Source organism: Aspergillus sclerotioniger, assembly GCF_003184525.1.
Source record: "Aspergillus sclerotioniger CBS 115572 chromosome Unknown BO94scaffold_9, whole genome shotgun sequence".
In the NCBI taxonomy this organism is placed as follows: domain Eukaryota; kingdom Fungi; phylum Ascomycota; class Eurotiomycetes; order Eurotiales; family Aspergillaceae; genus Aspergillus; species Aspergillus sclerotioniger.
Genome location: NW_020290999.1, coordinates 561,603 through 584,355, shown reverse-complemented (window position 1 = coordinate 584,355; position 22,753 = coordinate 561,603). Strand labels below are relative to the sequence as shown.

The window sequence follows — 22,753 nt, the reverse complement described above, 5'->3', positions numbered from 1 at the left end:
TTGGGCATTTCTAGCGGTCAGGAATAACCTCAATCTCTCGGACCTTCTGCAATAATGGATTCCTTTACCATCTACCTTCTCACCTTCAACTGCGCGCGGAACCCCGTCGATGTCGACCGCTTCTCCCGACATTTCTTCGATGCCTTGCCCCTCACCGATGATTCCAGCTCCTCCGCAGCCCCCGACTTTATCGTGCTCTCCCTGCAAGAAATCGCTCCAATCGCATACGCATTCCTTGGAGGCTCGTTCCTGGCTCCGTACTTCTCATCTCTGACACAAGTGGTGGATCGCGCGGTGGCCCAACGCTGGGATGTCCATTACGTCAACCTTCTGACCGACAACTCTGGCATGACAGGGTTAATGGTCTTCGCTCGGTCGGACGTGGCCGGACATGTTTCGTCTGTCGATACGGCCCGCGTAGGCTTTGGTGTTCAAGAGATGGGCAACAAGGGCGCCGTGGGGGCACGGGTTGCCTACACAGCCGCGAATCCGGCCGAGGAACCAATAGACCTCACCTTTGTCGCTGCGCACCTCGCCCCCAAGGAACATGCGGTCGAGCGGAGAAATGCTGACTGGCGCAGCTTGGTTGAAAGACTGGTCTTTCGCTGCTCGCCCTCTGCGGATCGGGAAATTGGCGAAAGGGGCAACGGGTCGGAAAATGCGCCCTTGCTACATGAAGGGCAGCGGGGCATCTATATGTCTACGAGCTACCTGTTCCTAGCGGGCGACCTCAATTACCGTACCTCCAGTGTATCGCCACGGCAAGATGACCATAGCCGATTCCCGCGCGCGAATGTAGACCCTTCCGACCCTCAACACTACTCGCACTTTTTCAAACAAGATCAGCTTTCCCGCGAAATGGGCCAGTCTCGGTGTTTCCATGGTCTATCAGAAGCCCCGATTACCTTCCCTCCGACATACAAATATACGTTGGCAGCACGCCAGGCTGCAAGTGATTCGACAGCGGATGATGCAAGTCTGAATTGGCAGTGGACGAGTACCCGCTGGCCCAGTTGGTGTGACCGTGTGTTGTATCTTGATTCCCCACCTGGCATGAGCAAACAAGGTCAGGTCAGACCTTTGAAGTATGATGCTCTGCCGTTGTTTCCAACTTCTGACCATCGCGCCGTCGCCCTGACTGTATCTATCCCTGTGCAGTCAGTGCGCCTAGAAGATGCGGCGCAGCCGGATCCACCCTTCCTGATCGACCCGGAATGGGAGACTAAACGCGATATAGCGCGGAGAAAGGAGCTTGTGGTGGGCTGTTTGGCGTATTTGGCCGGGACCTGGGAGGGAAACGGCCTGTTGCTCGCATCGACCGTAGGATTTTTGGGGGCATGGCTCGTGCTTCGATCGTTGTTTAACGTCTGAACTCTGAAAATGCGTTGCAGACATGCAGCTCTGCGGGTTTCGAAACTGTGCCCCGTGTCGATCACATCGATCTCCGGCACCAGGTGCAAAGCCGACATGAACTGTGATTCCCCTGGTACCCCACGGTGTTCAGGTTTCATGCTCAAACAATGCACACCTTCTGTATGCCGGTTCCTAGTGCCCACATCGTCTCCAATGTTTCCTGCGCGACAACAGCTTTCCATCGGGCAGGCAGCAGTCTGAGGCGACGGCGTCGCATTCAAGGTGACTTGGGATTGGATCCATACCTGCAGTGGGACCGGACAAGCTATGGCTATGTGCTGGGTCAGCTGACTGGAAACCGATCTAGAACGGTCGGTAACCGATGGCGGCGGCGGACAGGAACTGGACGAGGGCGGGCGAACACGAAGAGGCTCAATCCGGCCCAGATCATCCTAGACAACAATTCCTTTCCAGGGCCGGAGGGTTTTTCGGGCTGGGTGGTTACTGGTTGCAGTGTTGCACGTGTATAAGCCAAGGCTTAGGCTTCTGATTGAGGTTGCCCAATTTCTGGCCCGGAGACACAACCACAACCTAGTACCTAGTGACCAGGCAAGGCTCGGCGGACCCGAATGGGCGACGATGGAGCCGTTACAGAAGAAAGTTTGGCCCCGGTTAGATCGGGTCACTGACCGTCTGACGGGCTTGGTCGTAGCCTTGCGACCCAGTGGGTATGGATTCAGATGTGCATCCAGACTAGTGGATAGTGTAGGTATTTTCGTCATAAGTGGTGTGGGAATGGCACGGTTGATACTCAAGTCCTACCTAGCCTAAGTAGGTGATGCGATGGCTGATGACATGCTTAGTAGCTATATATACGATGGGCTGCTAGATAAATAAATAGTAGGTAAGTAGGAATCAGTAGAGCGGATTAGTAGGACGGGCTAGTTTCAGGTAATTATGGCATTCAGAAACAAGGTCAAGGCGATCCAGACGGAGGGACGGGTGCCCGCTCCAGAGAAGCGAAGCGGGAGCAGGTGAGACTGTGAGAGGGCACTAAAGAAAGGGTTTTTCTTCCACTGGTACATAGTAGTCTGGTAGAGCCTAGAGGGCCCGCTCTGCTCACTGGTGAAACCGATTAATGACCAACACCGTTGGCCGACCGGATTCGGTTCTTGTGTTGCTGCTGCTGCTGCTGTTGATGGTGGTGGTGATTATCATTACTATTTTATGAGTATTATTGAATTATTAAGGCCCTGGACGGGAAGATTTAATATATTGAAAGGCAATAATTTGCTGCTCATTAGCAGGATTAATTGGCAATAATTTACCGTGCCGGGACCAGAGGGACGTGTCATACGGTGTACGTCGTAGTATATAGACCTGGCCTGGTAGTAGTTGGAACTATAGCCATATGTAGATAGGAATGGAGTGCGGTCAGAGTAGCCAAGCCTTGTCCAACAAACCCAGTCATGGCAGGAAGCAGAATGGCTGGTTAGTCTTACCGAATGGTGATAGGAGGGATAGACCGAGTGCATCGCGTTGCCCGTAGAACTGCATCGAAAACCTTTCAAGCGGTCAACGGAGTATCTAGAAGTCGGTCATACCTGTAGGAAAATGCGGCAATCGGGTGGTGGCCTGCAGGCACATGATCCCTTGGAGGTCAAGTGACCGCAAGGTCTGATTATTCCCGGTGCCTCCATTTCCCCTCCCCTTCCTCTTCCTCCATCCGTCATCTCCATGCTCAGCCATGCACCATGCCGCCAGCGCCCAGCTGCGCAGCTACACAGCGCAAAAACGGCCCAGGTCTGGGCCTCCGGGCCGGCATGTCTGGATCGGCCCTGGACAGACAGGCCTCACTGCCTACTGTCAGGTCCGCTGAAACCGATGGCTGGGCACGGAGTACTGCGCAAGCGGGCCAATCGCTGAAGGGAAGAACCCGAACCAAAGCTCACCTGACATGATTCCCTTGGGTCTGCCTCACAAATGATGGTGGACAGACCCAAGCCCGACAGGTGCTTGACAAGGCTGAGTTGCTGATCGTATTATTATTCTATGGGCTGGACTGGACTGCGTGACAATAGTAATGCCCCGTCATTTGGCAGGGTTTACGGATTTACCGTCCACGGCTTTGCGGCAGTCGTCAATATATGTCTCCCCCACTTTTTCTAACCTAGTGGTGCGGAACTTTGGCGACTTCCACTTACTACTAGATACACAGGTACGGTGTACTGCGCGAAAAGAAACAGAAACGTCAAGATACCGGACGACAGCGGAGTGAATCCGAAGGCCAATAATGACCGCCGAAACAAGGCAATTGAGAATGAAATGCAGAGGTAACACAGGATACAAGGATGCGGGCATGGAAGAGGAAACAGTTCGGTGTCATTCAGACCTACCTAGGTTGTCTTCTGACGCACCCGATCAAAGTAACAATGAATGGCATGGGATTTTATTATGGCAATGCCAGGGCGAGGACAAAGACCAGACAGTAAACCCCCTTCGATTGGTCACATTTCCCGCGTCTTCCGACAGCCGACTACGCACTAAAGAGGACAAAAGGGGTGAGTGAGGAAAGAGAGGGGTTGGCCCCTCCTAAGGAGAAAAAAAGAATAAAAAATGAAATAAGGCGGAAAGAAGAAAAGGAGAAGAAGCTCAGTCGACGTTCCAGAAACTGTGGAAACTTTCTTGGTGCGACGGTTCGGGCCCAAGATCCAGACTCTGGTGCTACGGCTCTATTACCCTCGTCTATCCGAAACTCCAGTGGCTACTAGGATGCCGGCTGTTAGCAATAGTGGGCCACCCAATAATTATCTTCTTGTTCAACTTAAGCGACCGAGTCGACAACACCGGCAGCATTGCTGTACATGGTTGAGCCGTGAAAATCGCTTTTCTGACAGGGCCCACGCCGCCCTGCAATCAAGTCATCCATCATCCACTCAATCAGGGGCCAAAACTGCGAGTCATTCGGGCGATCAGGTTGTTACATGGGGGGCAGGCTGTAAGGTGTGTTCGGGAGTTTTTGATTTTATTTCTATTTTTTTTTTCTGCCCCTCCTTTCCTCCCATTCTGGATCACTCGAAAACAACCAGCCGGAAATCACGGAGCCCACTGTTGAACATTCGAAGAACCAATGATCGGTTGAAAACCTATAAACATCACAAGGAACAAAATAATTTGCGCCGAGGCCAGCAGTCGGTGATGCCCAGGATTACAAGCGAAGGCCGCCTTGTGGTTCCCTAGAAATTACGAATGCTGAGTGATAGTAAGTCTCGGTGTCTATGATTTGTTTATTAGTATCCATCATCGCCACCATTGTCACCAGCACCACAAGGTAGTGATCATTGACCATAGGGTACCTAGTCAAATCTGATTCCAATTCGAGGGCTGCATCAGAACAATATACACACGGGCTCCATCTTGCCCCGTCCCGTGGCCCGTTGAATGCCATGGAACCCAAAATTAATATTTTTCTTGCCTATTACGACCATTCGTATAGCTTGCTTTATATTATTTGATGTTTTTTCTGATTTTATTATCATTAATGCTCACCCGTTCTTCGACGACCCTTTACCCCGATCTTCTTTGAGGGCGTTTCGCATAGATCTCCATTACTGATATAAATCTGAGATCCCTCAAATTTGCCTCCTTTTCTTCTTACTTAGGTCCCCTCGACGTTACCTCTCTCCGCTTCCTCTGCGTGATAATTGACCGTTGATCGATCGATTGATCTCCTTGCACTCCTTTTATCATCCATTCCTTTGCTGCTGCACGTCTTCACTTTTTGTCTCTCTTCGCCCCATCCACCACCCACTTTAGTGGCGCAGCCCAACCTCAGCGCTAGAACCTCAACGGACCCCGGCCGGCGCGCCTAAGTACGCTTCCTTTTTCCTCCTCCTGCTGGTGCCGCTGCAAGACAACGGCCTTGCGATCTTGACGTAATTGCCCCGTGGCTTGCGATTGGGGCTATTTTTTTTTTTTTTTTTTTTTTTACCCTCCTTCATTATTATCCATTATCACCAGCGCTTTTTGACGCTTAAATTTTTTTTTACCTTTCTCTTTTCCCCTTCTTGCTCCGCTCCGAGACAGCAAGCCCCAGCCCTAGAAAAGCTCCCTTGACGGGATTTATCTTCTTCACTCGAACCGCGGCTCCTACCAGCAACTGCGCACTTCCAACCACCACAATCGTCATGTACTCCTGTGCCAACTATCCTCGCGGTTGCCGCGGCCGCGTCAACATCCAAGGAGGCAAATGCGCCGACTGCGTGGTATGTCATCGGCCCTAGACTGGATTTCCAGATCTCACTCGCATTATATGTGAATTCAACCCTGACAATGTGATTTTTAGCAATTGAAGCTGCGTCGGCCGCTATCGTCATCTCCCTTTGCCCAGCCCAGGGACTACCGGAGAGCCCTGCCGTCTGAGCTCCTCAATGACTCACCATTCAAGGAGATTGAGCGCTGCATATGACGACTTTGCTACGATCACATGGCGCTTTGATTTAAGAAGGGCACAGAGGTCCCCCGGGGCCTCCGATCAGATTCCTTAGGGGTCCTGCAGGTTGGGACCCAACCCAGGAAATCTGAGTGCCTCTCTCGCCTACCCTTCGCTTCGCTTCTCGCTTACCATGTGCGGCTTGATGCTCTGACCTGATGCATTGCTGGGAGTTTGATCGATCATCTGTTTATACCACGCAAGGGCGGCTTTGTCGATTTCATTTTATGCCTGGCGGTCTGGCACTGTCCCGCTCTCGCACCCATTCATTCTCCCCCGATCCCGCGGAATCTGGATAGGGCAGTATGTGTGGGGGCGGACGAGTAGGTTGGTGCATATGTGGGGGTGTTTATTTAATAGGAACGGCATCGGGTTATCTATATCTTATTAATGGGCTACTGGGTGGAATACTGGTTGGCTATGATCTGGGCTTGGAAGGGACAATGGCGAGATAGGTGCGATCTTGATGCTTGGTTGTGCAGGATGATGGCCCTCGGCCCAGCAGGGACGGCGCACCTCCGGGAATCTCTGCCGGGAATCTCTGCTGGGGAGGGGAAAAGCCGTGGCGCGCGCCGGCGGAGATCTTTCTCGCTCTTGTCCTTTCTTCTGTCCTTCTTTTCCTTTCCTCCCCCTTCCTCTTTCTTCCTGTCTTTGTCTGGTTCCGACACCGCCGTGTACTTTTTCTTTGTCATGTCATGTGTGCTCTGTGATATCGTTGGTCGATTTCCATACCCATTCGGCTAATTGTACGATCTATTAACTCATCTTGGATACTGAATATTCTATACCCTTGGAATCCATTTTTCTTTGTTCCCAGATGTCCCTAGCAGAAGCATGGGAAGTGATCGGCTGACGGGGGCCGGGCGTTCTTCTGCCCACTCCAAGCTCCAACACCAACTCCGGACTCCGGCAATGAATGCAGATTGTTGGTCCTTGGTTCGCAGGGTTCCACCTGGCTGGCTGGCTGGCTGGCTGCTGCTGGCGGTGGCCTGTGTGACCCCGGCCCAGAACCCTGCCGAACGAGGCCCATCCCATTTGTTTTTCCTCGTTGACTCACTCTATTTTACCTTCTATCCCACTTTTATTGGGGGGTGGGAGGGGTTTTTCTTTCTTTTTTTTTTTTTTTTGTTAATGTTACTGTGGTTATACACGCTGTTGGCGACGCATGCGTCCCCAGAACTTCCGGAGATGAAGAGCAACGCGGCCACCGGCAGGCCGGGGGATCATCGAAGTGGATGATTGGTGCGGCTTCGTCATCGCTGGACAACCAGGACCACTCGGCCAAGCAATTACTTAAGTCTTACTGCTACGAAGTACGACGTTTCTTGGACGGCTCGGATCCTTGGTCGACACTTTTCCGCGCGCGCTGTCAAGGAATTCCTTCTCCGTCTACTCCGTACTACGGGGTAGCACATACTACTAGTAGTAGTATCTATTAGTGGCCAGCCCCGGCATTTACCTAAGTGCTACTGTGCAACCAACCTACCTGGATGGCTCCTGATTGGCCATCGGCTCGCCCTATCAATGTAAGTACTAGGTAGGGTAATCCTCTTGATTGATTGATCGCCCCGGTCCCACATTGTAAACGGCTTATCTGCTGCCAGAAGCCCAGAACGCCCATGTCAATCAACCAGACCCAGTCCTATCCATTTCAGGCATGCAGGCACGGTCCTTTACAACCCCCTGGGTCTTGAAATAAGTGGAGTTTCACCTTTCCCAGCCGCCTCTCATTGTGGAACCAAGTGCCTGACAATGGGAAGCCTTGATAGTGTGCTTAGACTGGGCACCAATGCCGGTGACACAAGGCTATACCACAGCTGCCATACCGAACTCCGGTAGTACAGAACCCCCCCGCCACCATTTGTGATGTCTGTCTGCAGTGATGGGCCTTGGCTGAACGCGATATATAGACCAATGGTGTTGCCCAAATGATTTCTTGCCTCCAAGGTTAACCGATTAGTGCAACGGCGAAGCAGTCAGGGGTGAACCTCCTGGCGATCGGTGGCTTCCCTGCTGCAAATTGAATTGACCTTGACTACGGCCTATATGGAGACCTTTCATCTCAATATCGGGCTGTGCCTGGCTCATCCTGACGCTTCATTGCGGAATCGATATAGTACCAGATGAAGAAGAGTGAAGTGGACACACCATGGCCTCTATGTGGTCTTCTCTAGATGCTGTAATAGGGCCTTAAACTCACTAGGCTTCCAGTTCTTTGACAGCACTACTTCTAGTAGCAATGGCGTCCTATAAATGCCGAGATAGTATCTATGGTAATACTGGGTGCTCTGAGCTGTGGTTTACAGATTGAAAATAGCGAAATGCATACTTTGGGGCTTGGACCGACCACCCGATAGGTACAGCGGTTGAAGGGATGGAGCAATCAGTGAAGGCCAGCCTCAAATCCACCAGTATACTAATCCGACTATATGACGCTGGAGAAGGAGCAGTACTTGGCCTAGTTTAATGGACGCCCATCAGGGAAGCTGCAACCAAGGCGAATCCAACGGTATATCCACAAGTGGCAGGAGCCTGCTCCTTCCCCGGGCTCTACCAGCGATGGCAATCATCGACTTGAATGCCCCGTTGCAGAGGGAGCACCATCCCTACATCTATATCACCTATCTATCATATGTCCAGTCCTGGATACGGGCCTCCCTCTGATCTGATACTAGCACCATGGAACATCTGCGGAGATCCCGGTCGTCTCGATCTATCAGGAGAAGCCATCACAGTTCCCAATCCACTGAACCCTTCGACCCGGAGCTTGCGAGACTTCATGCTACTACTGCAGCTTCTCGAGCTATGCTACGCTCCAAATGCTCATATGATGCTTTGGGTGGCCCCAGTAATATGGCCGTGCCTCAGAGGAAACATCTCCCTGCTGAACCCCCACAAAAGCCTAACAATGTGCCCATTGGTCCTGGGAATCCTCATTATCGATATACGGCCGATAATATGGATACCTCCAATACAGACCCGTCTTTATCAGCCGCTCTGCCTTCCATAAGCGAGTTTCGGGGACTCGACGCCGGGGTTGCTGCTTTGCCTTCTTCCTATCGACGACTCCGCAAAACTCGATCGATGTTCTCGACTGGGCAGCGCTACTCTCGTGGATCCTTCGGAATGCCATCGCCCGAGTCCTTCAATAAAGGCCTTGCGGGGAAGGCTGACTCCCAGGATGGTCCACGAGCATGTGGCACGTTGAGACGCTCCATGTCATTTTTCCGAGGGGACAGCCGAGCCTCTGATGCTCTCCGGCATGCAAAGAGTCACGACGCTGCGATTGAACTGGCACGCAGCCACTATCAACAGTCAGGAGATCATCCGTACCAACCCAGAAAATCATCACTCTCAATCCCCAAGCTGAGACGAGAGCACAAGCCGTTCAGAAAAACGCTCCGTAGCGCCGTGTCGGATGCAGATGCAGCAAGTACGCCATCATCGACACAGCGGACTACTACCTCATCTTATGGAAAAGCTAGGTCACTGTCTTCGTCTATCAAGAAAGGGATCAAAAAGGTGTTGGGGCTTTCTAAGCCTCCAGTCCACCTACATGCGGAGAGATCATCATCTTTTGATCAGAAACGAACTCAGGACATACACTCGACTGTATCCGGAATGCATACGGACTCCTTGAAGAATAATGTCGGGACAGCTGACTTGACACGTTTGGGAGGTTCTGAAGGTCCTGTTACACACCACGAAGTTAAGAGAACTGGAAGCTCCGAAAGCCTTGCCACAAGCCGCTCTCGGGTGACGAGCTGGGCGGACTCAACCATAGCAAATACTATTGTAACACCAAAAGCCGGTGACCGCAGCTCCTTATCTATAATCGATGAACGAGAGAGCTCAATTCCCCAACCCGAATCGTCTGGAGATAATTCTATCACCACATGGAGCCCCCCCAGACCCGACGGTATGATTGACAGCCAGCGATTATATTCTGCACTGATGAAGCGCATTGATGGGAATAATAAGCAAAATGCAAGCGAGGAAATCATCCTTGGCCACGTCAAGGAGCACCGCGCGATTCCGACTCCAGCGCCCTCCATGTATACACGCCGTAGCAGACAGACAATTCGTCTGATCGCTAGTGATGAGTCTATCCAATCTCCAGGATCGTATACGACAGCATATGCGGGTACGACAACCCCTCGCCAGTCGTCACAACGCGTGGTTCAGCGCACTCAGGGACCACAGCACTTGCAGAAAAGTGAAGTTTGCAACCCTTACGCCTCTGGTGAACTGGATCCTTCAATTCGTGCAACTAAGGAGACCCTTGGAGAAGACGCCAAGGGTGTGAGTTTGGAAAGACCACGAAGCCCAGATACGGAGCTCGATTCCCCTAGCGTATATTCGCGTACAACTAGTGGGAACTCGCCCAGTACGATGGATCTGAAAATAGACGCCAATGGCCCTGATGCAACAGAGGAGCCAGGCATGGCAACCATTTTTGCAAGCCAGCGGGCGGCTTATAGCTCCCCGAAACGTAGCCTTGGTCAAGGCCCCGTGGGATCCCAACGACCGAGTGCCGATTGGCAACAATGGATGCATACTCAGATGGCGAGAATTGAGAGAACTGAGAACCTTGCACCGACAAGATGCCATTATCGAGAAGATGCACAAATCCATGACGAAGGAACGGCCTTTGCTTACCGAACCCCAGCCCGCGATACAGGGGACTTTCGGCATGGATTGCTTGAAGATGATATGTGGACGACTTGCAAAGTATCCGCAAAAAACAACTTTTCCCGTCCGTTTAGCCGGTCGTCAAGTATACGCACAACAGTGGCAGCCCCAAGGGAGCGGTCCAATACCCCTCTTCCTCCCCCTCCCCCTCCAATCTCAACCTCGCCAAAGATATCAAGCAGTTCCAGTGGACATAGCTTCTTGATTAATCAAATCGAGACACGACCCAACAGCATCGCATTATCGCCAGTACACCTGCTATCAAATAGTCGATCTCGAGCACCAGAGTCACCGACTCCAAGAAGAGACGCAGCCGACAAAAATCAGTGGCAAGCAACCAGCAGAAAACAAGGGAGGTATTCTTCTAGACAGCTTCCGGGAACCCGAGACTTGAAAGCTTTCCAGGGAAGATCTGCACGTGCCGTCCGCGACAATAGAAGATTGACAGATGAGAACCTGAGAGCCGAAAATGGGTATCGTGATGACACGAACCAAGATAGCCCGCTTCAGAGCACGTATTCGCCAATTTCTAGCAAGCGTATGGTAGAAATGTTCTTAGAAAGCCGCCGCCAGAGGGGGACAGAGGTGCCCGATGAAGCAGCATCCGAGGGCGCGTTTATTTAACGACGTTAGGGTAGCAGGCAGGTCCACATTGGTATCTCCGTTGGGGAAAGAGTATCTATATCTCCCCTTTTTTTTCTGGCCAGGGGTGGCGCTTTAATGATCAAACAGATGTCTATGGCTGCAGATGATAGCATCACGTATCAAATTAGTCTGATAGTGATAGTGACTATGGCAGCAAGCATATCAGATTATTGTAAAATTGGCATCGCTCTCATGCAGTAGCCATCCGCTGTATCAGGATGGAGTACAGTAGACAGGCGTCAAATTTCCAACGAGGCCCAGCATTTGGCAACGAGCAGCTCTCAGTGGGCGATATGCATTATTACTAGTACTAGATATAGGTATGATTCTTCACTTTCCTCGACTACGCCAGTTTGCAAAATGCAAACCCACCCACTCATTACTCGACATAATTAGCCGGAAAGCTTCCCTTCACACCTCTCAGCTCGCCTTCCCACCAGTCATCGGTGCTATCTGTCTTCTTGAGAACACGAATCCGGTCTCCTTCTCGAAAGGCGAGGTCGCCAGCGCTTTGGCCCCGAAGTCGTACAAGGCCGTCACAAACAAAGCGGTGCTTGAGTTCGCCCGCGGCGGGGGAGGAGGCGGAGGCTTTCTCTTGCCGGCTACCAAGGCACTAACCCCGGGAGATGTCGCTCTCGTGACGCTGGAAGGGTGTTGGTTCCGACTGAAGTAGTCTGTGCGTGCAGCAACGCTGGAGAGACCGGGGGAAGGAGGATGGGCATTCTCGCTGGCGGAAACGTACGACTCGGCGCCTGGGGACGAAGCTGATGTGTGGGGAGAGAAGTAATTCGAAGGCACGGTGAGATTGGACGAGGCGGGGGAAGAAGCCATGTCCGTGAGTCGAGGTTTCGTGTCGTATACTGGCGATGGCTTCCTGTCGTAGGCGGGTTTTGGTGGAGGGAGCTTATGGACGGGTGAGATCGGGCGCTGTTGGATTGGTGGGGTGTGGCCGCTGGAAGGACGACGATAGGAAGCAGAAGATCCGTTTGCTGGACGGCTGGTGATGCGAGGGCCGTTGCGTTGGTCGTCGGGGACTTGGGACAGTTTCACGGTTCTTCCGTTAACGATGCAGCCGAATGCTTCCACTTCTTGTTGGACGGGTAGGCAGAGGCGTTCCCATTCTTGCACGACTCTTTCCATTGGTGGAGGAGGAGAAGGGAATTGTGTCTCCTGGCAATAGTTGTGGACCACGGTATAGTAGTGCGCTAGCATTGCGTTCTGGATTTCAATCTGCGTAGCGAGGAGCCGAGGGAGCAGTGAGAATGCAGCGGCAATTAAAGGGGGGAGACATTGTCGCAAGTGTTCGTCTGCTGCTTCGTAGTCCTACGCCTGTCAGATGGAATTCGTAGATGGTCAGAGTGGTTGGTCTGGTGGGCTTGTACCTCTGTCGCTTTGGCGAGGTCACTCTCGGCCTTGACAAGGGCTGCATTATCTCGTTCCGACCTCTTCGTCTTTTTAGAATAGTTGTCGACACGTCCTTGGTAGCGTTCGTAATCCAACTGGGAGGTGAAGGTCGATGTCAGCGTGGGATACTATAGTAGCTCGGAAGAGTACGCGGAGAGCAATGGCTGGTTCCTGAGTGGGGGCGCGGAACAGGGAGAGAGGGACATCTGTCTGCGCTCCCTGAAAGCAAGACAATGCGCACCTTTCTATCATCCCGCTTTCTGATGGTCTTCTTCACTGGACCCAAATATTCCCTAGCTTGTGAGGCTGGTCGGATCATACGGTCGTCAATCGCAGCGAGCTCATCGAATAGCTCTTTTCGGAGGTCTTCATAATGCTCCCGAAGTTTGGTTGTCCGAGCCAAGGTTGCTTGTGGCGTTGGGATGCCGTTCTGTGTAGCAGAGGAGTCGGAGGCACCGAGAATGGGAGCATACAAGCCTTCGAACTCGCTCAGCATTCGATTCTGGTGCGTCAAGAGGGATGACCAAGCGTCGCGCCAGGCGCTTGTGGAATCGACGATCTGTCGGAATGCGGGAGCTGTCAGTCACGATACGGACGGACATCAACAAACCAAACCCCGCGCGAAGTGCTCGGTTGAGTGGATCTCTTTACCTTTCCCAGGATCTTGTCTGCTTCTTCGAAGTCCTTCAGAAGAATGGCCACCTGGCTGTCATCGGCCGACCTCTTCATCAGTCGGCCAAACTGCCTCTGCATGCTCTGCATGGTGCCGGGTGGCCCCTCAGTGGAGGGGGATGGGAGGGATGGGCGGAAATTGAACTAGGAGGATGGAATGGGTATTCCCATTGAGGCCACGGGGAAGAAGAAGGGGAGTCGAAAATGACAGCGGGGCAAAGGGGGCCGTAAGGAGAGAGTCAGCCTGGAGAAGGGCGAAGAATATCTAGTGGCAGACCGGCATCTCTCTGGTGGTAGCCTGAGGGCCGTAGGATCGATCGAAAAGGAGCCCAGGCGTACCCAGGCGGATGACGCAGCCAACATGTGGTGCTCCCCAGCGAGAGGGTCTCAGGCGTGTTTCAGGCCATTTCTGGCCGGCTGCTGCTGCTGGCCCGGCTATTTTTATCAATTATGCGACCCTCCAACGGTGGAAAGTGGTGTGTCGATCGGGATTCCCTGAGGATGGGGAAGCCGTTATTATGACCCGTAAGCCAGCCAAGTCAGATATACTAGACTAACAAGTATCGTGTGCTAGATGGATAGAAACATCGGGCGCTTTCCTCTTTACACATGACCACAAACACCCCCAGGCGCAGTGACATCAGAAACACCATGGCTGGTTTAAGCAAGACCATCATCAACAGTAATTTAAGCATGGATTCACCGAGTTGGACGGGACAGTGGCGCTCCATATAGTGGTACGAGTTGCGCAATGTGTCCATTTCAAGTGGCACCGCCAAGGAAACAACACCCCACGACACCAATAGGAAGTGCGCCTGGGAAGGCCCCCAGGGATTAAGGATTGTCGGCTATCATGATCGGGGGAAAAGGGAGGAGGCTTCGTCCTTGAAGGGGGGTTTATACTCCCGCGCCGACCACGGGACTTGATGGCCTCAGGCTTCCCTAATACCGACACGCGGTTCGGCGGCGGTAGAACAGCACAAGACCAGAACCCAGAACCACCACCAACCACGCGCCTAACAGCAACCATCAACATCCCTCCCTCGACCAGATGGTGTCCAGGCGCAGGGTCACCATTTCAGGGCCCTGTCGCTGTCTTTCGCCATTCGCGCCACAATGTCTACCCCGCGCGGCACCCCGAGCATGAGCGTCCCCGCGACCCAAAACACCGCGCCGGTGATCAGGTTCCGCTGTCTCTACACCTATGATATGCGACGCAAAGCGAAGCGCTGGCAAGATGGGTTCCTCCGCTATCATACATTCAATAAACGCATCATGACCTACGACGTTGCGGGAAATTTTGTTGGCGATTACCACTGGCGACAGGACGACGAAGGAATCCAAGACGGCGACGAGCTCGAGCTGGATAACGGTGCCCTCATCCAGGTCTGTGAACCTGTGGAACGAACAGAGACGGATATCTCGGCATTGTACAGCAACAAGAGGACAAGTCACCGTTCTCCCTCGCGACCAGGAGAGACACCAACTCCGTCCGTCACGCCGTCACGGCCCTCTCTTTCCTCACAACCGACGCGGTCACTGAACGATCTTCTGGGCATCAAGAAAACTCCGGCACAGCGAACAGATCTACCGAATGTGGATCGAGAAAGGCCTACGTTGAGAGGAAACGAGCACGGGCGTTCTGAGCGACCTGCAAAACGGCAAAGGACAAAGCTCACGTCGGCAGACAGCCCGCCCAAGCAGACCGCCAGCCATCGAACCCACCGTGAGCAGGCAATCATTGATTTGACGGAATCAGATACCACAGAGAGACAGGTGACGAGTCATGGATCAGCCCTTGACAATGTCGTGGACCTGGGAGTGAAGGACTCGAAGAACATTGCAACTCCAGCCAATCCGCGCCGCAAATCCACGCACCGCGCGGACCAAGCCAAGTGCAAGAAAGCCGAAAAAAGCACTTCCGATCCCCCAGAGCAAGTCCGACCCCGGACATTGGGGCATCCCAATGATGATGAATCTCCTGAAGTCCCGGGCAACATGCTCCGCTTACCAACTGGAAAATCGCGGAAGAAGATGATGTATCAGGCGGTGGTAGCAAGCCAAGACGCGAATGCGGATCCAGAGAGACATAGGTAACCATCTCAGCAGCCGCAGTCAGTATGTAATGTATGAAACCCTGGGCTTTGGGACTGACCATAACAGCGAACCAGGTGACCACTCAAATGATCCGCATTCGGACCTTGAGGACGGACCGCCAATTTCCCGAAAGCGCAAGACCGACCCAGTGGGTCTTCGCAAATCATACTCAGACCCAACGGCTTTATTTAGCCATGATGACCTTCCATCCCGACATCGATCTTCTGAGAGCCCGCTCAGCACAATTACAGATACCGACGAATCTGAAACGGGACCTTGGACCTGGGAAGCAGAGTATCTACTTGATTTCTGGCCGCCAGGACGTCCAAAGCCGACTTGAACCTCGGTACAGCGTCCAGCCAGCGCATGAAGTGGGCGGATGTTCTCGCCATGAGGACCTCAAGTGGCATGGCTACTATGATGATACTCAAGGTCATTGATGTATGGTAATGTAATGGACAGGACGCCCGATGTCCTCAATTTAATCTCTCTTCGCGGTCAAAATAATATCCATGCCTGTCAGAGCCTTCGACTAGATTCCAGGCGGTTCAGAGTAGCTTCCACGCATGACTTGATCTGTCTAATATCTACGGCTGGGTATTGAGGGTTCGTAGATCTTCAAGATCTTCGATTGTCTTGGCGCATAACAGTACCTAGATCAATTTTCCAATGTAGGATCACAATAAAAGACATGGATACCCAACCATATGGTCCATTCAACCCAAATCAGTTGGTCCATATAACCCGCAATCACAGACCATACCCCACTCTGGGGTCAAAGAGAATACAGGTCAATCATACACAACGGCAATCCGGCACAAGTGATTGCGCAATATCTTGCTGAGGAGAAAAGAAAGAAAAGAAAGTGAGAGCATGGCAGTCAAGCCAGAGTTAATGAGTGATCCAAGTTCACATGTATGTCAAGCTCGCAGTGAGTATCAACATAGGAAATATATTGATGGTTTGTGCGAAATAGCTCGCAAATGAATGACAAAAATGATTGGGGCACGGGAGTGGGGAGCAGTGGCAGGGTGATGAGGCCAAGCCCCAGGATTAAAAGGGTAAGAATAGTAAGTGGCGGTAGTGAGAAAAGTGCCCATCAGGGGTATGCAAACTCGCAGCTAAGCTGATTTAGACGCTGATTCTGCGCTCATAAACACCGAACGAACAAGATGAGGTGCCAAGGATGACAGTAGTGATAATGCACAGAGACTCATGTAAAAGCTTAAGACCATGGAAAGAAAAGCTAGTGGGCAATTCTCCTGGTTAACCGCAGGGCTCAGGACCCACAGCGATCAGTTGACTGCTCTAGATGGCCGTCTTAGTGGTGGGAGTGGATTCGATTCACCCGAGGGCTATAGCGACTCGTCCTTGAGAGTGCGCTGACATCATGTTTGCCTGCAGTACTTTCGTTAGCTAGTGGTCATGGAAGTAGAGTTATCCAGCTTGAGACTACAGGGAACAAAGGCACATACCATCGCAGCATGCTCGGACGTTCTCGAGCCGATCATCCTGCCTTTCCATCATATGCCGCAGATCGTCCTCGCTATCGTGCGTATGGAGGCTCCCTTCATGCACACTTGAGGTGGCAAAGGCAGGTCCCTTCCGGCCGAAAGAACCCTTGATTGTTGTGTTCAAGATCGTACTAAGGCGGGAGGCAGAGCTGTGCCTCTGGTCCGAGTAATGAGATGGCGTACTTAGTGCCGGAGAAGTACGACCAGGCGTAGCCGTGCGGCGTGCCGACAGTACGGACCCTGCACGTTCCTTAGGCCAATTCCGGGTGTTACGACTCCGAGAAGACGAGAATGATAGCCGAGAAGTCTGGCGCGAGCGTGAGCGAAAACCAGGATTAAACTCATCAATGTCCTCTAAAGAAGCATTGCTCTCCTGCTCCTCGCCGTTCTCGGCCGAATTACGCAAAAGCAGGTACGAGAGTGCGTTGAACCAAGTCTCGTGTCTTTGACTGGTGGTTGCAGTAAATCGGATCCGGCGACCAGGACTCACCACTTCCAAGCTCTTGCAGTGAAGACCCGGGGGATAAGGATTGTCATCTGGGACGACTCTAACAGCCTCGATCAGAACGCTCTTAGTTCGAAGCTCGCTCTTGCCAGCGCTCTGCGGATCCTGTTCGCTCCAGTACAATGTGCGGGTGTACGGGTGGACCCAGAAGTAGCGACGATGTCTCGAGTTGGATATTTCTCCGGAAACGTGCTTGCGTGTGTATTTCCAGAGGAATTCTCCGATCATCGTCTGAGTGATTGCCTGAATCATTCGCGGATCTGTACCAGCGGCATAACCTTGCGGGCCAAGAGCTGGGTTGGGATGCATGTTGAACCGTTCTTCTATCTCAGACGCAAATGATGACACGGACGATCTTCGCGAGACGTGGCTCTCGCGCCTCATCTTCAGCCGTGAAGTTGTCGTTGCAGCTCCGACATGCAGACCGGAGTCGTTAGGCGTCCGTGGCCGCTGGGCTACGTTCGCTCTGTAGGCAGAAGCTGGGGCAAGCGGTGGGCCCATAAAGCTTGGGGAAGCTGGGCGAAGATCCAGCGACCTCTTCTCGGCTGATATAACGGCTTCCCTGGTGTCCCCAGGCAAAGGAGTGTGGCTTTGGATGCTAGATGCCTGGCTAACGGCACTACCAGGCCTCAGGTGGTGAGATGGTAGAGACGCTGCTGAGGTTTGATGAGTCGGGCGAACCCTGGCTTTAGGCGTAGCGAAAGGAGAAGTATTTTGTTCCTTAGACTTATCGCTGTCTGGCGGAGACAAGGGCCGGGTGGTAATACGGTCCATCAAGATCTGATCAATTTGCTTGGACGACAAGATTGTCTGGGCACCTTGATCTGCCTGGTTGGAAGACGGAGATTGCCTCATATGACGCGAAACAGCGTTCCCAAATATGGTATTTAGGGGGAGTGAGGCGTCCGGCATTTCGTCAGCTGCATTGTTCAACGTACCCTCATCCGAGGTGTCTTCTGCAACCAAAAGCGACGACAATTCCGCTGCTGGATTGCTCTTGATCGCCGTTCTGCTAGATGCCGGTGTAATATTCTCGTCGGGAAGTTGAAGCAGAGGGACCGTGGCTGTCGTGGCTATCGGTGGGCTAAATTTGACTGGCACAGTTTCCACGGAGCTGACTTCGGACAGCGACACATGTGGCACCAGAGGAACTGGTAGTTCACGCGCTTGTGGTGGAATAGGCTCGGTGCATTCAGAGGCCATCAAAGAAATGGACAGGTCCGGAAGCGCTGCTTCAGGCACAGGCTCCTCCCGCTGTAGAATAGCTTCAATGGGTTCTGTTTGCTGCGAAGAAATAGAAGAGACCACGAGCTCTGGGGGCTCAACCTTAGGTGCGACTTGCTCCACGGCGAGTTCGGGCTGTGGCTCCCTCACCTCTAGATTAGCTGCCACCGGTTGCGTGTGCTGGGCGAAAATGGTGGACAAAACAAATTTCTGGGATTCCGTAGTGGTTTCCGTTACGACTTCTGACACTGGCTCTCTCTGCTCTGGAACGGCTTCAACGGGATCTGTCTGCTGCGACAAAATGGACGAAACGGCCACCTCTGGTGTCTCGGTATTAGTACCTTGCTCGGCCAGTGAAATCCGGGGAGCAGGTTCGGGGAGAACTGGCGTGATAGGCAGGGTATACTGGAAGTCTATTTTGGAGACAACCATATCTGCCACATATACAGGCTCGGGCTCAGGAAGCTTAGAATCCACTGGTTCCGTCAATTGTGAGCAAATAGAGGACAGTGTAAGCTTCGGCGGCTCGGGAGCAACAAATTGGACGGGTTCGGTAGTGACCTCAACAGCATATGACATGCTCAACTCAGGTGCTCTTGGTGCCACAGGAACGGTTTCCTGGAAAGAAACAGAAGAAACATCCATTTCAATGTTAGAAGTGTGGGTGAGAAGGCCATTCCGTGGGATGTCTACAGCGTATTGATCCGCTTGTTCCACTGCTGGCTCAAGGGGACTCCACTGAGTTGCCGCGTGCGCCAGTTTCCGGGGTTCCTCTGTTTCAGTAGCGGTGCTGGCATCGGACATCGCTGTCTTTGTGGATGCTGTAGGCAAACCACGAGTTTCTTCGCCACTGGTATTATCGACGCTAGCTGGGATCATTGCTGGCTCCCAAGGATCGGTCATCATTCCAGAATCAACCATGACAGGTTTGGGGTTCGCATCGAGCATGACCTCTGACGGTCGTCTAGAATCGGGTGTCGGGAGCATGCGCGGTGTTGAAGACTGCGAGGCCGTAGCGTAACGCATAGGGGGGCCGAAGTCACCCTCATCTTCATCGCCGTCTAGCTCCGCAAGTTCCATGAAGAGACTCTGTCCCTCCGAGCCCGCCAAGCCTTCGGTGAAGCTTGTTGCCGAGGATTCTCGCGCACTAGAAGGCCGGCTAACAGAAGCCATTGGGGCTTCACCTGAGGGACGAATCTTCCTCACTACGCTTCTCTTCTGTCTCAGTCGATATCTAGGTGAGGACATTTGGCTCGGCGACGGGAAACTCCCGTCGTAATCCTCATCCTCATCGCCCGAGGTCGATGCGGTACTTTGATAGGACGTCCTATCGCGGGCCTTGGCCATAGTCAAGGAGGATACCCGTCCGCGTGGGGTCAGCTGCAGCCGGTCTTCGGTCTCCGTCAGCTCATCGATATCCGTGCTATCGTCAGCCATGCTTTCTAAGCCGGTCTGGAACGCTTCGCTTTCGGTAGCAGTTCCTCGTTCGTTCGCCGTCTCGAAGGCATCGTCAGCTTCGGTGGCAGTCTGGTACGCATCGCTGGGTTCATCGGATGACTGTTCTCCTATGCGACCTCTAGACAACTTCACAGAAGCCCGGTGAGAAGGACTGGCATCGGTGGCATTATCTTCCCAATCCGAATCATGGATCTCAATTTCCGCCCTTTTCCGTCCAGCACCCAGCAGATCCGGCCGAGCAGTTTTCCTTGTGGCCTCAGCCTTGGTCTTCTGGCGCTTGCTTGCTGGGTTGGTCGGAGCGGCGGTCTCACGACGGCGCTGTTCTATCTCATCGCGAGCTTCTTGCAGCATACGTTTCAGATCAATTTTTTCGGTCTTCTCCCGATGAATAGTACTTTTGAGATTTTGAATCATGCGATGGGCATGACCAAGCGAACTTCGCAACGTCTCTGTTTCGAGGTGGTTATGCCGGGGAGTAAACTTGTTCGGAGATGGGGGAGGGGAATTCTCAGGTGTGGACTGATCTTGGTCGTCGGAATCGTGGCCGCCGGAGACCTCGCGCGTAGACTCCGTCTCGTGCTGGCGAAGTCGCATTGCCACTGCTCGCGCGAGTTCTTGGTTTTGTGCATTCAACTCCTCAACCTTTTGTTGAAGGGCGAGCCTTTCGGCATCTCCGGCATTGAGGTTTCTACGCAGGAGGTGAATCTCTGAATCGTTCGCTTTCTGAGCTGCCGTGTGGTCCTCGACCAATTTTGCGTTGATTTGCTTCAAATCCTCAAGCTCCCGTTCGACGGAACCTTTCTCAGTGGTCAAAGTACCGATGCTGCTGTTGAGTCTACTCTCGCGATCAGCCGCTTCCTTGACTGCGGCCATGAGCTCATGCGTCCGAGTCTCCAACGCCCAGTTCTCGTCTTTATAGCGCTCTTCGCTCTCGTCCAGTGCACGGATACGCTGAGCATATCCCTCTGCTTCCAACTCAAGCCTCGACTTCTCCAGGTTCACTGTCTTTAACGCCTCCTCACGCTCGGCAAGCAGTGTCTGTAACTGACGAACTTGGGCTAGAAGAGACGTCGATATCTCGGTAGCGAATTCGATGTCATGTACTCGGGTCGATGATTGGTTCCGTTGCTTCCGAGAGGGCACGCTCACTTTACTTGGAGAATTTGTTGCTTGGCCGGCGAATAGTGCTGGGCTGATTGGTGACTGCGAAGAACCATTAGCGATTTGCGCAAGCCCAGCACGGTTAATGTTGATACTCCAGCATACCTTTTGCTCGTACGGGGTCCCCAAATGGCTATCGTCGCCTCCCGCCATGCGCTTGGGGGCAAGAAATGCGCGCGTGGTTTCCCGGCCGATTTCATTGTATTCTCGTTCCAAGTCCGCGAGCTTCTGACGAAGGTCTGGCCCAATTTGGCCCGCCTCCTGCTGCTGTTCAACTTCCTTCAGCTTGTCTTCTAGTTCCTTCTGCTGCTCGATTAGAGCAGTGCCTAGCTTGCTCGCCTCCTCAAGTCTGCGCTCTGTCTCTGCCAGATGCGCCTCGAGGGCTCGTTTTGCTTGTGCCGGCGAGGATGCATCAAGACTGAACAGCTGCGTGTCAAAGGACGAGTACCTATGCGACTCGCGAGGAGCAGCGCCCCCTTGGGACTTGGAGATGAAAGGATCTTCGATTGTCGACATGTTGCCAGTTGCCCTTTATCCACCATCCGTAGTACTGTTGATCGTTCGGCCTGAAGATGTGGCCACTCTCGCCGCTGATCGATCCGCAGGCTGTGCCTGAGCCCGTAGGGTGAGGGTACAGCCGCCGTCAAAAGCCCGCACACTCGTCGCCTCGTTTCTCGTTTCCTCGTTTCAAATCTCGGTCATCCTCCGGTCTGCGACGATTTCTTTGCCGGCCTGCTTATTCTTAGTTCCTTTCACCTTCAAAGAGCATTTGGTGAGCCGACCTGCGACCCGATCTTCGCAAAACCTCGAGCTAGAAGCGTATGCGACTGCAGGGCAGAAAGGAGTGCGCGCCGTCGATCGTCGATCGCAAAGAACAACAACACAATCGGATCGTTTGCGATGCTGAGAATCGAAATTGGCGGTTACGCTTCGTTTGTGACGAAGAGACTCGGCCCAGGTCCAAGAACCAGTTCCAGCGAAACTCCCGACAACAAACGCGGAGTGGGCGTAACGAAACCGTGTGCGTGCGACGAGGTATGCGCCTTCGGGAACGGGCAACGGCGATGATTTGGTCTTGCCGCGAAACAAGGAGCCAAGAATTGGGCGCCGAAGAACCAAGGGTGGAGGGGATACGGAATTACGGGTACAAGCGGATGCGATGAAGCGCCCACACCAAGACAGGAGATAAGATGCCCAAGATAAGTAGGTATTAAAGGGGAATTGGGGAGAAAAATGCAGAAAACAAATAAGAAAAATAGGGAGGATAAGAAGAGAAGGAAGGACCTGGGTTCAATGAGAACGGAAGGATAGAATAAGAAAGGAAGGCAAAGAGAGAAGGCAGAAAATACTAAGTAGGAAGGAAGAAAGACTCAAGGAAACAGGAAGGGCAATGGGGGGGGAGAGGGAGTGATTCAAGGCAGTGAGTGCCAGTTGTTGTTGTTGTTGGACAACGAGACGAGGACGACTCGTTCGTTGGGCGGGGGAACAAGAGGGAGAGAGGGAAGAGAGTCAGTCCGTCAGCCCGTCAGTCAATCG

General features: G+C 52.9%; 7 protein-coding genes across 7 annotated transcripts; 5 read left to right on the top strand and 2 right to left on the bottom strand.

The window, feature by feature from the left end:
* Positions 1-54: 54 nt before the first annotated feature.
* BO94DRAFT_555304 (putative inositol 5-phosphatase) lies at positions 55-1,371 on the top strand (the record flags this gene model as incomplete). Its single annotated transcript, XM_025613783.1, has 1 exon — positions 55-1,371. One exon carries the CDS (start codon positions 55-57, stop codon positions 1,369-1,371), a length of 1,317 nt encoding a protein of 438 aa, XP_025469203.1.
* Positions 1,372-3,987: 2,616 nt separating this feature from the next.
* BO94DRAFT_451686 (uncharacterized protein) lies at positions 3,988-4,344 on the top strand (the record flags this gene model as incomplete). The annotated part of the gene is made up of 1 exon (XM_025607542.1): positions 3,988-4,344. A coding segment is annotated over one exon (357 nt), but the record flags the coding sequence as incomplete, so codon positions are not given.
* Positions 4,345-5,540: 1,196 nt separating this feature from the next.
* BO94DRAFT_584085 (uncharacterized protein) lies at positions 5,541-5,821 on the top strand (the record flags this gene model as incomplete). Its single annotated transcript, XM_025615603.1, has 2 exons — positions 5,541-5,618; positions 5,699-5,821. 2 exons carry the CDS (start codon positions 5,541-5,543, stop codon positions 5,819-5,821), a joined length of 201 nt encoding a protein of 66 aa, XP_025469201.1.
* A 2,703-nt stretch (positions 5,822-8,524) lies between these two features.
* BO94DRAFT_555303 (uncharacterized protein) lies at positions 8,525-11,161 on the top strand (the record flags this gene model as incomplete). Its single annotated transcript, XM_025613782.1, has 1 exon — positions 8,525-11,161. The coding sequence occupies one exon, from the start codon at positions 8,525-8,527 to the stop codon at positions 11,159-11,161; it is 2,637 nt and encodes an 878-aa protein (XP_025469200.1).
* Positions 11,162-11,561: 400 nt separating this feature from the next.
* Positions 11,562-13,348, bottom strand: BO94DRAFT_555302 (uncharacterized protein; the record flags this gene model as incomplete). Its single annotated transcript, XM_025613781.1, has 5 exons — positions 11,562-11,735; positions 11,801-12,505; positions 12,565-12,681; positions 12,828-13,145; positions 13,238-13,348. 5 exons carry the CDS (start codon positions 13,346-13,348, stop codon positions 11,562-11,564), a joined length of 1,425 nt encoding a protein of 474 aa, XP_025469199.1.
* Positions 13,349-14,374: 1,026 nt separating this feature from the next.
* Positions 14,375-15,852, top strand: BO94DRAFT_573899 (uncharacterized protein; the record flags this gene model as incomplete). Its single annotated transcript, XM_025614991.1, has 3 exons — positions 14,375-15,351; positions 15,422-15,649; positions 15,676-15,852. The coding sequence occupies 3 exons, from the start codon at positions 14,375-14,377 to the stop codon at positions 15,803-15,805; spliced, it is 1,335 nt and encodes a 444-aa protein (XP_025469198.1). The 3' UTR covers positions 15,806-15,852.
* Positions 15,853-16,676: 824 nt separating this feature from the next.
* Positions 16,677-21,733, bottom strand: BO94DRAFT_462340 (putative nuclear migration protein (ApsA); the record flags this gene model as incomplete). Its single annotated transcript, XM_025607969.1, has 3 exons — positions 16,677-16,753; positions 16,831-21,259; positions 21,323-21,733. The coding sequence occupies 3 exons, from the start codon at positions 21,731-21,733 to the stop codon at positions 16,677-16,679; spliced, it is 4,917 nt and encodes a 1,638-aa protein (XP_025469197.1).
* Between the last annotated feature and the right edge of the window lie 1,020 nt (positions 21,734-22,753).